Source organism: Populus euphratica, unplaced genomic scaffold (genome assembly GCF_000495115.2).
Source record: "Populus euphratica unplaced genomic scaffold, PopEup_1.0 scaffold16.1, whole genome shotgun sequence".
Taxonomy (NCBI): domain Eukaryota; kingdom Viridiplantae; phylum Streptophyta; class Magnoliopsida; order Malpighiales; family Salicaceae; genus Populus; species Populus euphratica.
The window spans coordinates 216,612-232,740 of record NW_011499882.1 but is presented as its reverse complement, the minus strand read 5'-3'; the positions used below and the strand labels follow the sequence as shown (position 1 = coordinate 232,740).

Sequence of the window (16,129 nt, the reverse complement as noted above, 5' to 3'; positions counted from 1 at the left end):
CATCATCGTAGACAACAAATATTTTGAAATGCCTACGTTTTTCTGGTTTAGGATATCCACTCCACCTGAGACATGAATTCTCAAGCTATTTCAAGAACATGGAAATACTCACAGCTTGCACATTTAATAAAAAATGGCAGACATGATTAAAAAGAATGATTTCGTTTGTGCCTGTATAAGCTCTAATAACAGACTTGAAGAAACGCGCAAAACAGAGTAAAAAACTTCATATTAAAGTTCAAAACTAGGAGGGTACAAAAGGGATCATCTCTATTACTTCAAAGAATCAACAAATATTCCGGATTCTATATAAAACCCCTGGAGAGTAAACCGACCTAAACTGAAGGTCAAGAAGGCAAAAAAGGAGGAATTAATATACTTGGGCATGATGGCATTGATCTAAAGATAATTAAAGAAGGGAATTTACAATTAGGACAAGGAGCTCCGAGCGGAAATAGTTAAGCAGGGCGGTCCTCAGGTCTCTAATGGAGGTCTTCTTTGCAACTCTGCTTCAAAACAGCCTAGTGTATTTCCTAGCGAACTTAAGAATATAAAATGTCTTTCATGTTGTCTGTGTATATTATATAGTATTTGTAATTCCTTGTAACATTTATAAAGCACTCGATTTCTTCCATGTCACCAGGGATTTGAGAAACTCCATGACCTAAAATGATAGCATGCAGATGATAGCAAAGATTTAGATATTTGTTAAACGGAAATAAAAATAGCACAAATCTGTAATAATAGACAGATCAGTTTTAGAGCAGTAGAACACGAGTGAAATAGAAGGAGATCATGGTGCAAAAATTATACAGGAATGTCCAGGTATCTTTTTTGATGGCTTAAGCTAAAAGTTCAAATAAAAATAAATTCTACCTCTGCTGGGTCTCTGAGAGAGTAATACGCATTGCTTTCCCTCGGTGATTTTGATACAAAAATGCCATAACCACAGTTCCTCTCTCTCAAAACCTATCGAGAGTGCATCAAATTAAGTCAGCATGTAACCAAAGAGTGTCTGTCTTACAGATTCATCAGCATAATAAAAGAGGAATGTTGGAACCATTTTATCTATAGGTTACCTTAAATGCATCTTCATCTGTCCGGTCATCTCCAACATAAATAGGCAGCACGTCATCACAATTGCTGAGATCTAAATAAGGTTTCTTGTTGTAATTAGTATAAAGAAAAGCTTAACATTCTCTTAATCATATGTAACAAACAGTTCAAAGTAAATTGTTGCTCACCTAGTGATTCAAGTAGAAATTCAAGAGCTTTGCCCTTGTCCCAATTGATCGCGGGACGGATTTCTAAAACCTAATTATTGTCAAAATAACATAACATAAATGACGGATCCCTTAAAACAAAAGGAACATAGATTAGCGAAACTAAAAATGATAAAATTTACCTTCCTCCCATGAGTCAATCGCAGGCGAGGATACTTCTTTATGACATCCTGGACACGCTCCCCAACTGATTTCCAGTTCTGAAAACAAATTCCATAAAGCATGATTAAACATTGAAATACAGGAATAACTCCTTTGTTTGATAAAATAACACGAGAGAAGTAAATTGAAAATTTAAGATTTAAATTTTCAGGAAAAACAACCAACTTACATCTTGATCAACGTTACGGTAATGTACAGAGACACAGAATTTATTGTTCTCAACTGTTGCCCCTTTAATATCTTCGGTAATCCTGACAAGGGAACTATAAACCTGCAGAGGTAAATAGATTGAGAATAAGCAAAACAAACAAGCACATCAAAATTGGCATTGAAGAGAAAAGATTCACGTACCTCGTCAATCATAGGTAAAAATTCTCTAGCAGGCTGGAATAAGTTAACTTCGTTGCCCTACATTTAAAAATAAAATAAAATGATAAACTCAATTTAGAAAATTAGGGGTAGATGCTAAGAAGCTACAAAGAGGTGCCGAGAATGTTTATACCTGCTTGTCCGTAGACTTGATACAATTTCGGTGGTAGTCAGATACAGATTGCCTGACAGGGCCCATGATATCCATACCATGACTACCCGCATAGTAGAGTTCTGTAAGCCCTACAAACTCATACACCTGAATACAAAAACAATCAAGGTCGAATGAAAACATGAACCAAAGAGGAAAAAAATGCACATGAAGTCATCAAAAAATTGACTTTCATTTGTTTCAAAACAAGTTCTTTATTTACCTTGTCACGGCTTCTTCCACTGATTATTGCTGTTGGGAAATATTTTGCCACTTCCTTTACAATGGAACGCATCTATCAAAAATGCAGGATTTCATGAGAAAAATAAGAGGATAGAAAATAAATCTAAACAGCAAAATTTCCCATGTCATTTATGCAACTACTCTTACATCATCAGACATGAAGGCATTGTCAGGATTTTCAACAATTGGTGAAAGAGTACCATCATAATCCAGAAATAAGGCGATTCTCTTGCCTTTTGCAAAGTTTGCAATTTGCTCGAAAGAGGCAAGCGCAGATGGATATTTAAGCTGCACAGTCGAGAAAAAGTGCACAACGCTTTACAAATTAACTATCTACCAATTTGACACTAAAAAAATCTATAGGTGAACTTAAGATAAAAGAATTACCAGCCAGGTGCGATAGGCAACTTCTGGATCAGGTGCGGAAAGCTCATGGTTAATATCCTTGGCAAACTTCTTATGAGTAGGAGATGATGATTTCATGGCATCCAGCCAACCACAGGAGCGAACATCATCAAGCACTCCAGTTTTCCTCCAAGGAATAGGTAGTAATAGATTTGGCGACAAAGGTGTACCTGAGGGTGAGTATTGCAGCGTCAAACCAAGGCACCCGCGTAGCCTTGACTTGCTTAGGGGAGCAGAATCAGTGAGCACAGGAGCACTATGATTTGATTTGAGGTCCATCGGATTCAGATTCGTAAGAGTATTTTTTCTAACGTCCAAATAAAGTCAAAGTTAACAGTAGACTGTCCTTGCAAATTGAATCAAATAACAAAGCTTTTTAAATGCCAGGTATCTCTTCACCCAACCCTTTTATCGATAAAGAACCACCTCTTCAGAGATATCTTGTCAATGTTGCTTGGCAAGCAGTCCATCAAGCACTGGGCTCCTGAAAACTGATGGCCAGAACAAAGAGCTCCTAAGAACACAGTCAATTACAATGTCAAGTTACTTTCAAAGAAAACCAAGATCCAATTTACCTATATGTTTTCATCTCTGTAGCCAACACGATGAACCAAAAAAGGGTCTGAAGAGTTGTTAATGTTTTGCTTTTGCGTTCCTCGGGAAATCCTCAATCCTCTGCAAAACACAGTGAAACAACTAAGTAATGCGAGAGACACCATTATATTCCAAAATTGTAGAAGATGAAAGCATGGCTTACAAGATGATTATGAAGAACTAAACAAACAATGATAACAAGAACAAAACCCACAGAGAAGTTCCCAAGCAGGCTTGTACAACTTCGGCGTGGCAAACAGAAATTTACCAGAGAATGAATGTACTCAATACTTCGTAAATCAGTATCAAACAACAAAATTGAACTCATCGCACAAGAACTGCCTCTATACAGAAAAAATTAACAGAACAAAAAAATTAAACGAGGTGTGTCTTCTGTATCCCATTTAACAAGAAAGCCAAAATATATCCACCATTGGCTACCAAAGCCTGTGTCAAGGAATAAAACTTCAAGGTCATTAAGACTCTGATTGTCAGACTTCCTCAACATTTTCCTAACACAGAATCCGTTTCCATATCCCATAAATCATCCAAGAAAGGACTCTAGATCTACAGGAAACAGCTCTAGGTAAAATCAACTGAAGTCTTCACGTATCTCAGCTACGGGAAACATGAAAAAATGACGGTCCTACTTATCTGCGCACATCAGCTAAGTAATTGACAAACAAACATATCATAACATGGATTTCATTACATATATTATACTATAGTGCAACAACACATTAATGACATAAAATCATAAATCACCTATTGCATAAAGAATAATAAAATAAAGAACACTGAAGCAAATTTATACAACCCAACTTCTTATAAAAAAAAACACTGTCCATTATTAAAAACTGGCCCACAAAGATGTTATCTGGTAGAGAAAATTGGTAGTCATGTGCAATAAAAAGCTCCCTACATGAAAAGCTTTCACGCTGAAGCAAACCATATGAAAACCACAAATAGTGGGCCTACATTACAAGCACGGGATTCATTAAAACATTTGAAGCCGAAAGATTTATCAAACGATATGTATTCATATATCATTAATGCAAATAAACTTTTTAAAAAATCATAATTTTTTCAGAAAACGAAGATATCTCCCTACTTTCGCTGCTATAACACATTCTCCTGCCATGAGCTCAACTGCCCAACAACACCATCATCAGAGTTTTCCAAAAATAGAAAAAAAAAAAAGGTCATACACACAGGGTACTTAAAAAATACATTTTTTTTTGGAAAAAAAACCCAGATAATAAAACCATTAAAGAAGTAAAAAAAATAAAAATCCACCCTTACTTTTTTTTAGAGCACGGAATCTGTGGGGTTCAATTTATGGTCAAGATTTCCAGCGAGGTAAACACGAGGATGCTTGAAAAGCACACACGGTTTTAACACAAAAAAGAAGAAGAAGAAATTGACATTTGACCATGACCATGTCTCGTGTACAGTAATAAAAATCAGAGAGATAAAAACAAAGACTTGTATCACCATCACCATTTTTGCCTTATCACACACGCTTAGCTTTGAAAATCAATGTCCCTTTTTCAGTTAGGACATATAAACAGAAAAAACTGTACTACAAGTTATTATTATTATTATTATTTTGACTAAAGAAAAAAATTAAAAGAGAAAAAGAAGAGTCGCTTTTAACTGAAACCAGAAAAGCATTCAAAGAAGATAGAGAGGACAAGAGGAAACAGAGATAGAAAAATTAACAGCGGAAAACGCTGTCGTTTTTTGAGGAAAACTATGCGGCAGCATTACTTGCAAGATAACACGCGTGCGCTAAGAGATGAGAAAGTTTAGAAGGTTGGACGGATACGCCGTCGTTTTACAGAAACGAAAAGGTTAACGTACCGGAGAGGAGCTCCAACCCAAAACAAGAACGCGAGAGAAATCTTGAGAATGCAGCTGCTTTCTCCTTCAATAAACGAATCGCAAGGAATCAGCAACGAAATGAATGAAACGAAACCGTATAGGTGTCTTAACGGCCGTAACGAAAACGAAGAAAGAGGAGAAGGAAGGCACAGCCACAGCCACAGCCACAGCTGCAGAGAGTATAAGAAAAGAATTCCTTCGAAAGGGATAGAATGAAAGGTAAAAATGGCAAAATACCTCCGTGATAGAATCGCAGAGAAAAAAAGCGAGACACAGAGATTGGTTGTTTCTATGGGTTTTCTTTCTTTCGACGCAGAACAAGAAAAGCGAAGGAGATAGGAGACAAGCAAGCAAGCAGAGCAGAGCTGGTATTTATAACGCGGAGGAGAATGAGTTTTTACGTTCTCTCTAATCTATGACTTCAACGTGTTTTATAAGCGTTTGTACCGTAACCATTGTGTTTGAGAGTGTGCTATGGTTTGTTTTTAAAAATATTTTTTATTTAAAAATATATTATAATAATAATTTTTTATATATTTTTCTTTTTACATATTCAAAATCATAAAAACATTAAAGAAAAAATAATTTCAAAAACGTTTATTAGACAATAATTTAAATACTCTAAATTCTAGATTTTTTTATAGAACTTATGAAGTTAAAGTGTAAATTTGATATTGTGACCCATGAAATATTTTTAAAATATATTTAATTGATAAAATAATTTTTTTAATATTAAAACATTAAAAATATATTAATTTAATATTTTTTAAAATAAATTATGTTTTTAAATTACAAACAAAAACATAGGCCATGTTTGTTTCCCGGAAAACAGTTTTTGGAAATCACTTTCCAAACTTTCTTGTGTTTGTTTATCATTAGGAAAGTTGGTTAGCGGAAAATATTTTTCGGTCAATAAAAAACACTTTTCAGTCAACGAAAAACACTTTCCGGTCAATGAAAAACACTTTCTGGTCAACGAAAAACACTTTCTGGTCAACGAAAAACACTTTCCGGTCAATGAAAAACACTTTCTGGTCAATGAAAATATTTTTTAGTCAAAAAAAATTTGGCTTGGTTTTCAGGAAAGTGATTTTCTTTTTAGTTGTGTTTATTTTCCAAAAAGTAGTTTCCGATAAAACACTTTCTAAACTTTCTTGTGTTTGTTTTTCAGAAAGTGATTTCTGAAAAATCACTTTCCAAACTTTCTTGTGTTTGTTTGTTGTTAGGAAATTTGGTAAATGAAAAACACTTTTCAGTCAAAGAAAAATTTAGCTTGATTTTCAGGAAAGTGTTTTCCCGAAAAATTTGGGAGGAAAACACTTTCTAAAAGTTGTGAAAAATTTAGAAATGTCATTATTTGCTAATTATATCAAATTTGATCTTCAAATTTTTAATTGCTATATATATTTTATTTTGAATATTTATTTTTAAATTTAATTTCTTAAAATTTAATTTTTATATTAACTTTGATCCTCATTTTTATAATTGTTATTTGCTTTTCTCCTATTTTTTTTATTGAATTTTTTTTATCAAATTTGGTCTTCATTCTTTTGATTGTTATTTATTTTATTTGAAATACTTTATGAAATGTTAATTATTATTATTTTAATTTCTTCATCTTTTTTTTAGATTTGATCTTTATTATTTTGATTATTATTTATTTTATTTGAGATAATTTATAAAATTATTTTTTTTCAATTTAATTATCATTCAACTTTTTAATTTGTAAGATTTATTTCTTATTATTTTAATAAACTTGAGAAAAATAAAATATTAATAAATTATTTTTCAATTTATTTTTTATAACATAATCAAATACTAGAAAATATTTTTCAGTTCATTTTACATAATACTACCATATATAAAAAATACTTTACTTTTAAAAAAAATATTTTTTTAAAATTTACTTTTTCTATCATTCACTTTTTAAAAACAAACAACTTTCATGGGAAAAGAGCTAATCTACTGTCACTCCAACACTCCCAAAGTAGATTTTACAACTGTGCTTGACGCCATCAACCCTCGCCGTTAAAATAGTAATTTTCATAGATAGTGAAAGGGAGACGTGTTTTTTACGCGTCATGTAAGTGTATTTTGAGAGTGGGTTAAAACAGATTTCAGAATATTTTATATTAATAAAAATCACTTAATTAATTTTCTAATCCTACTTTATTTTTGTTTATTTAGTTGATGGCTTAGAATTAAAAAAAATAAAATAAACAGAAAGACAAAAAACTGCCTAACTTGCGTGGGGTCCACGGGATCTTGTGATTAGACGACACGTGGGAAAAAGACTTTGATGCCAAGCGCGTGGATACACCTATGAGTGAGTCTAGTCTGACGTGTCTTCGTTTCAGCGCGGGTCCTACTAGGAAAGAGCTATGGTAACGAAGTGTCTCGTTGCTTTCAGTAACAGGGTAACAGCTGGGTAATGGTCACCGATGACGGTCTATGCAAGGTTCCACGTGGCAGGTAGGGAGGATAAGGGGCCCAGGATGCTCTGTTCTAAGTAACTCTAGCCACTCGATGATGTGAGGTGGCGAGAGATGGGGCTATGTGTAGGGTCCATTGATTTAAGGGTTCAACCAATGATAACCACAGAAAGAACTACGATGGCAGAGATGAAGATTGATGGGACTAAAACTGAAATGTCACCACAAACTTTATTTACAGAAACTTTTTCTACCCATTACCTTTTTAGGGCATGTTGCCTTTTAAAAGCTGCAAAGCTTTCCCTTATATATATATATATATATATATTATTTATTTATTTATTTTTGTTTATTTCATATTTTTTCAATATCTACGGAATATAATCCAATTAGATTACACGTTAAAAACTATGGGTTTTTTTTTTATAAAAAATACTAAATTTCTCAAAAAATAATAATTAAGAAACTAACATGATTTTAAATAATAGATTGCATCACTTAAAACAGCACAACCACGTAGGCTTTGCTGCTAAGAGAAACACATCTCAATATATTATTTTTATGATATTAAGATAGTAATTGAAAGTGTAGTAATAATTATTTTTTAAAATATTTTCACTCAAAAATGTATTAAAGTAATATTTTTAAAAAATTATTATTTTTAACATGAGTAAATTAAAAAAAATCTAAAAATAAATAAAAGAATAATTCTAAAACGCAATTACAGACGACCTCTAAAGTTGTAACTTTCATATGGATTTGCTATTGCTACACCTATACGGATACAAGTTTGAAAACATTCTACCACAATCACACCCATATTAAAATAGAAAAATTTAATGCAAATACACAAATAATTAAAATATGCCAGTCTTGAATAGTTAGGTGAAAATGATTAAGATATTAAATGAGTTTTTTTCCGTGTCGAGGAGAAATATGTGCTGAGACCAAATAGAAAAGCGTTTTGTTTTTACAAGCAAACTTTACCATCCACGCAAGAGAAACAAAAAAAAAAAAACTTATACTGTAGTTTCAATTTGGCAACCAAACTATGGAGTATGAGCCAGCTACGAAGTCAAAATTCATGCATTCTTTATTTATGGTGAAGTAAGTCATTATATAGCCTTCATGTCTTCGAGTTTAATATTATATGAAGAGAGTTGTGGTTGCCATTAGCGCACGTCTTGACCGAAGAGGTTAACCTCAATAATTCATCGTTAATTATGAATTATGCACCTTTTTTCTTTAAAAAGAAAGGGAATTTCGACTTAGTGGTTCGAGTCCTAACTGGAAAGCAGAAACAGGGAAAGAAACATCCCACCAATGTCGACACCAACAATGCTCATTGCTCAATCTTTGTAGGCAATGACATGGAAAAGGTACGTGATGGGCCATGACCTTCTAGCTCCTCAAGTATTTTCAAAAGAATCTTCCTTCCTTGTTCCATATGTTCCATATGCCCCTCCATTCTTAAGAAAATAATACAAATTAAATAATAATTAGGGCACCCAGAAATCTTGACACATTACCTAAATCCAACACTTTATGAACTTTATGAAATATTATTGAAGTTTGAATGAAAAGGGTTGATGCAATGAGAAGGATTGTTAAAGAGGAAGACATTTGAATCAAGGGAGTGAGGGGTCAACCTTGCTCCTTTAGAAAATTCAAAGACGTCCTTTGTGCTGGTGTATGGTTGGTATCACATTGCGGTGTTAGTCAAGGTCTTGAAAGTATTTGTTTAATTAATTCACAAAATAATTTCATATGGATTCCACTGAAAATCTCTATTGAAATATTACCCGTGAAAAAACTATACTTTGTATTTTCAAAAAAAAAAACTTGTATTTTTAAACTATAACTGCAAAAATTACCGATCATACACCGAATCTAGTTAATAGGTTAATCAACTAATGATGGAATTCAACTATAGTACATGATCACTTCAGTGGGATGGTGTGGCATCTAATTACACATCTTTTCCTACAAATATTGCAGGAAAAAAAAACTTAGTTAAAATTATGTAACTTCTATAATTTTTACATATTCAAATATAATCCGTTTTTCTCATTAAATGCAGAATATCCATGTTAAAACCAAATAAATTGACATTAAAAAAGAAGAAGCACAGATCCCCTTGAATATCAAGCAAAGCAGGAAGATTATATAATATTGTTTATTGACGCTAAAACAGGCTTATCTCCTGTAGACAATCAAGGAGACAATCAATCCAAGCATTAAGGAGAAAATCATGACATTACTGTTGATTGTGCAACGTTTGTTTAGGAATTGATTAATTCTAATTATAGTATGTAATTCTTTATATAACCTGTAACAACTATTTCCTTGTTCTCCTTTGTTGTAAAGCTTTCCTATATATAATACTCCAACGCCATATGTAATAATTGGCGTGGTTGATAATTATTGGTTTATAAAACCTTACATTCGGTATGGTTAAGAGCGCAAGGTTGAGGGGAAAAAAATTACCATTATTTTTTTAATATAACAAATAATTAAATCCCCTTCTCTTACAAATAAGAACTCTTTTTTTCTCACATTACTTTATCATTGTTGTGATTTATGACTTGATCATATTATGTTAACAAATCGACATGGTAGACAAACTCATTGAAAAGAAATCTCTTGAGGTTCACACTTGACATGCTAATGTGTAACCAGACAACGCACATATTATTGCTAATGTGTAACCAGACAACGCACATATTATTATTCTCTTCATACGTGCTTGAGACAAACCAGCCATCTCCTGCCGAGTCTAGCTTAAATGAGAACGACTGGTTAGAATCTTAACTTTGGAATGAACATGGAATTCTTCACTGCAATTGGTAATTAAAAAAAAAAGGTGGAGATTTGGGGAAGACTTTGTGAACGGCAAGAGATGGGCTGTGCAGGGTCAGTCAATGGAAGCTGGCAAACAAGAAGGGCTGGTTTAAAAAGAACACAGCACAATAGAGGGTCAAAGACGCTGACAAGAGAAAAACAAGAGGAAGTAACTAGGAAAAGGAAACGATGGAAAACATTTGTGCATTGGAAAGTGAAAGAGAAACTTCATAGTTTTTTGCCGTTTTCAAGACCTTCTTGCTTCTCGGTGGTGGCCATGTCGGGGGCCACTTGCGGTTGGTTACCGAACCTTCTCTTTCAATGCCGTCGGTTGTGGTAAGTTGAACTATCTATGCATTTAATAATCTTGCTTCTAAGTGTAAATTTCGTGCAAGTCTTTTGACATTGATACCTCTTGGATTGTTCTTGATTCGTCGATCTCAAAGATTCATCAACGAGATTGGAGTAAATTTCTGAGAAAGGAAGTGGAAGTAGCAATACCACAAGAGGAATTATACCCTTTTCTTTTCTTTCCCTTTCATTAGACTCATAAACATGGTTCAGAAACTGTCTCCAAAAAAAATCATCATATAATCAAATCAATCAATTCAAGTTAATGAGTTGACTTAATAGTTTAAAATACGTTTAATTGAATAATCAAATGACTAAAAAGCGTATTATATCAAATAAATTTTACTGAATTAATTTTTCTCTATTCAATTTAAAACTCGATGCAAATTAGATTCTAGATCATGAGTTTCTCCGAACAACCAGACATGATGGCAAGTTAAGTTAGTAACTATGGTTTAAAGCTTCCCTCGACTTCGTTTTGCAATTCCTTTCATTTAAAACTTTAGGTTTGAATTTATTTATTTAGTCTTGGTATAGATGAGCTAGCTAGCTTCTAAACATAAACTACTTGATAATTGGGGAGGACCTAATTTTATTAGTAAAACACATAAATGGAAGCGTGAGATGGAGGCAATGGCTTCATAAGATCCTCCAATAACAACAGATTAACACTCAAAATCCAAGGAGAAAAAAAATGGGCAGCGCCCATTGTTTGTTTCAACATTCGGTGTACAATACGAAACACATTCATGCTTTTCAATCACAAATATATATATATATATATATGGGCTCAAATGCACTGCCATGCCCATAATTTTGAAAAACCCCGAAGACGTCATAAAAAAATGCCTTCTTGTGGAAAAAGTTTGCATATTTTACTTTTGATTTTTCAATCGCGAGGTTTGTATCAAGCACTTATTCCATCATGCCTGTCGTCATAGTTGGGCATCAGTACTTATTCCATCTACGTAAGTACCATAGATTGGTTTTCATTTTTACTAATTCACAATCATCATTTAATAATTGTTTTGTTTTATATTTATTTTATTATCATGCATTTACCAAATATCTTCTTTTGCCTTGGCGTAAATGTTGGTCGAATGACATTGACTTCATGTTTTGACCTTTTTTATGATAATTAAACAGTTGTGAAATGGAGACTTTAAGCCTTTGATCTTGGGCGTGCGTGTGTGTTTTTTTTTTTTTTTTTTTTTTTATAATGGGGGTATTTGATCTTGGGCGTGCGTGTGTTTTTTTTTATTTTTTATAATGGGTGTATGCTTTTTTCGTAGAGCTTATTGAAAGAATTACCATATACTTTTGTTGATGTGATGTAGTTTCTCTAGTAAAATTTGCTTCTTTTAATTAAAATAATTTAAAAAACATTTATCTTGGTATTTTTATAATTGAAACGTATTTCAAAAATTACCTTAACACATAATACAATGGCATCACCAAATGAAGACTTAAAATGTCATCTTGGTTTCAGATTAAAAATTAAAACTATAAAAAATAATTGTTTTAAAAAAAATTATATTAGTTCAAATATAGATAAATTGTTTAGGATGCAAATAAGAAAGGTTTTAATTATCAAGTTAAATTTAAAAATTTTACAAATAAAATTTTCTATAATAATAAATTTTTTTATCAATATTTATGTTATAAATTTATTTTTAACTATTTTACTGACAAATTACAATAAAAAACTTCCATAAAAAAAACACTCCGGCGACAATCTCTCCTTCTGTAACTGCCGACATATCTCCATGTAAAACCTAATTGGATTATATTTTTTTATTTATTTATCTCGATACAAAACTGATCCCACAATACCTAATTGAGAAATACAAGGCAAAGAATCCTTAACTTGGAAGTAATGTGGCTACTTTGACTTGGACTTGGTTGCCAATGTCTGCCACGTACGTTAACTAGAATCTGAATCTTGCAAACTAGCCAATATAAATTTTAGAGAACTGAATAAAATATTACAGGACTACTTATAAAAGCTTTTAAACACATGGTATCGACGTAGCTAATGAGGTTGCGATAATAAAAACATGTATTTTATAATTTTGAAAAATTATAAAATTAGTTATATGGCTTTTCCAGAGAAACTTCAGGCAGGCATATGAGGTGACTTTTAGGTTTTGGTCAGTGTCTTATAATTGAATAAAAAAATAAAAACTTAAATGATGTTTTCTTGTATGATCTCTCTTATTTTATACAAAGTTATAAGATACTTGAACTTAAAACTAATAGGGTTAGGAGCACATGTTAGGCACAAGTTAGGTTTTCTTGAAAATGAGAAGCAGCAAATAATGCAGGATAAAGAACATTGTACTTAGATTCGGAAGAATCTTCTCCTTTTCTTTTTGTTTTTTTAGATTAATATAGGTGTTCATGTATTACGATTAATTTTATGGGTTCTGAAGTCAACGACCATATAAGCCTCCAGTGATCATCATATGAGCAACTAAAGACTCGAACCTAAAACCACAGAGAAAATAAATCTCTTGATCTCAAATTCTTACCACTTGGCCACCACCTAGATGGTTATTCAAAAGAATCTTTTGTTGGTAAGGTAATACATTGTATTTTTTAAAATATTTTTTAATTAAAAATATATTAATTTTTTTTATTAATACATGAAAATCTTAAAAAATACTTTAAAAAGTATAATTTATAATACTTTCAAAAAATAATTTTGGATATAAATACGATACCATTATAAGATACCACTATCAAAAGGATATGTATTGACTGATTTTCTAGTGTGTTAAAAAAAATAGTAGTGCTTATAGTTTAGGTGTTTTTAATTTAAAAATATATTAAAAAAATATATTTTTAAATTAAGAAAAAACAATTTTAAATTTTAATAGAATACAATGTGAATCGCAGGATCTAAAAGCTTGTAGTAAATGTTGCCATGATGTCAACATTATTTCATCAACTAAATGGTATGAAATTGGGAGAATTTCCCTTCTTTCCCTTGTGAATTGCCTTCAACCTCGTCGGCCGAAGTGCCTGTTGATGACCCCCTGCAATAAATTCAGGCAAAGGGATACGGATGTGAGGGCACATCATCCTGACGAACATTTTCAACAACTCATTTATTACCATAAATGAGTCTTCACTTTATTTTTCTTTACGCCCGTGCCTGGCAAGAACCCTTTGTTCATAAATCTCAAGTCAGATTAAAGGCGTTCAGACTTCGAAGTTTCCCACTGTTGGCCCATATCGATTCTCGGCAGAGTTGGGGCTTTCGAGGCTTTCATAATGCATTCCAAGCCTCTTCGTTGATTCTTTATTTGGAAATACGGTTTTTTAAATTGTTTTAAATTTTAATTCTTCTAGATTTTTTTTTAATTTTAATAAGATTATATTAAAATTTTAAAAAAATTTAAATTTTTTTTTTTCATAATTTTTCAATTAAAAAATACATTACACTATATTACTAAATAACCACTAAGTACTTTACCTCAACAAAATACCAGTGGTGTGTAGATCTATATTTATATAATATTTTTATTTTCATGTTTTAAAAATATTTTAAAAAATTAAAAAAATATTTTTTTTATTTTAAATTAAGCTTTTAGTATTTTTTTTTGATCGTTTTGACATGTTAAAAATAATTTTTTAAAATAAAAAATATTATATTAATTTATTTAAAAAAATATTTTTAAAAAATAATCATTATCTAAAATTAGGATAACCAACCTTACAAACTTGAAATTTCTTACGGTCAAATAACTTAAATGATATATAATCCAAGCTTGAATAAATTCACACATATATAATCCTTCACGAATGATAAAAAAAAAAACACTCTAACAAACAATTCAATCTTAAATGGTATTCAAAACCATGCAAGAAATTCATTCAGACTCTCAATTGTTCTCGAAGTTTCACAAATAACTACAATTTAATTGTTTTTGTAAACATGTAAGCCAATTGATTTTAAGAACCACAATGTACAAGTTCAATCACTCTATCTTAAGTTAAATCACATAAAAAATTAAACTTCACGTCAATATGTTTGTTGTGTTTATGCATAATAGAACTTTTTGAGAGCTTGATGATTGAACTATTATTACACATTAAAGTAGTGCAACCATCTTATGCATGATTTAACTTCTCCAGCATCCTTCTTATTCATACTGCTCAACAAGCACAGGTTATTGTTGCCACAAATTCGGCTTCAGTTATTAACAGGGGTGATTATAAGCTGTTTCTTCATTGACTATGAAACTGCTCCTCCACTCAGCATAAAGACATAGCTAGATGTGCTCTTTTTATTCTCTATGTTTTCTGCATAATTACTATTAATCAATATAACTAATTGTTTGTTCCCATTCTTTTTGTAGAATATTTCATAATTGATAGTTCCCTTCAAGTATCTTAATACTCTTTTAGCACTCTGTAAGTGCAATTCTGTTGGTTTGGTCATAAATTTGCTAAAGAAACTTACCACTTACATCATATCTGGCCTTGTAGTAGTAATATACATAAGATTACCTGTTATTTGCTTATAGTAAGTCTCATCAACTCTGTTATCTTCTATAATTTTTCCATTCTTAAAACCAGGAACCATAGGATTCATCACTAAATTGCTTTCTTCCATTCCAAACTATTTAAGAACCTCAAGTGCATATTTTTGTTGACAAATATAAATTTCATTAGCTTACTGCATCACTTTTATGCTAGATAAGAATCTCATCTTTTCAAGATCAATCATGTCGAATACCTTCATCATTGATTTCTTAAATTCTAACATCATTTGCTCATCATCTCCAGTAAAGATCAAGTCATCCACATAAACACTCACAATTAAGATTTTGCCTCAACTGGTTTGTTTAATAAGCAAGGTTTATTCACTGATACACTTTTGAAATCCTTCACAAGTAAAGTAAGTTTTAATGTGATTAAACCAAGCTCGAGGGGCTTGTTTTAGTCCATACAAAGCCTTGTGTAGTTTGTAGACTTTATGCTTATTTCCTTTCTGCTCATAGCTTTTTGGTTGTTCCACAAACAAATCCTCACTTAATTCCTCATGAAGAAAAGTAGATTTAACATCGAGTTGGTAAATGAGCCAACTTCTTTGAGTAACTAGAGCAATAATCATTCAAACGATGTCTATTCTTACCACAGGAGCAAATACCTTTGTGTAGTCTATACCATGTTGTTGAGCATAACCCTTTGTGACCAGCTAGGCTTTAAACTTATCCACCTCACCAAACTTATTGAGTTTGGTCTTGTATATCCATTTTACTCCAATCTTCTTAGCTCTAGCTGGTAATTCAGTTAAACTCCATGTTTTATTCTTCTAAATTAATTACATTTCAACATCCATAGCTTCTTTCCAATTGTAACTTTTCACTGCTTCTTCATAACTTAAAGGATCAGCAAAAGTTACA

The 16,129-nt window shown here is 31.8% G+C and overlaps 1 protein-coding gene across 5 annotated transcripts; it reads right to left on the bottom strand.

The window, feature by feature from the left end:
* Positions 1-201: 201 nt before the first annotated feature.
* LOC105129534 (trehalose-phosphate phosphatase A) lies at positions 202-5,479 on the bottom strand. Of its 5 annotated transcripts, XM_011031643.1 has the most exons (14): positions 5,329-5,479; positions 5,071-5,134; positions 3,189-3,288; positions 2,596-3,104; positions 2,356-2,496; positions 2,189-2,260; positions 1,948-2,073; positions 1,797-1,853; positions 1,615-1,716; positions 1,406-1,483; positions 1,245-1,314; positions 1,080-1,150; positions 877-969; positions 202-664 (listed from the first exon to the last, which is right to left on the bottom strand). In XM_011031643.1, the coding sequence occupies exons 4-14, from the start codon at positions 2,890-2,892 to the stop codon at positions 611-613; spliced, it is 1,161 nt and encodes a 386-aa protein (XP_011029945.1). In that variant the 5' UTR covers positions 2,893-3,104; positions 3,189-3,288; positions 5,071-5,134; positions 5,329-5,479; the 3' UTR covers positions 202-610. The 5 variants fall into 5 exon arrangements, with proteins under 5 accessions (XP_011029945.1, XP_011029944.1, XP_011029948.1 ...); XM_011031642.1 differs by having other exon boundaries at positions 5,071-5,479; XM_011031646.1 differs by lacking the exon at positions 5,071-5,134.
* Between the last annotated feature and the right edge of the window lie 10,650 nt (positions 5,480-16,129).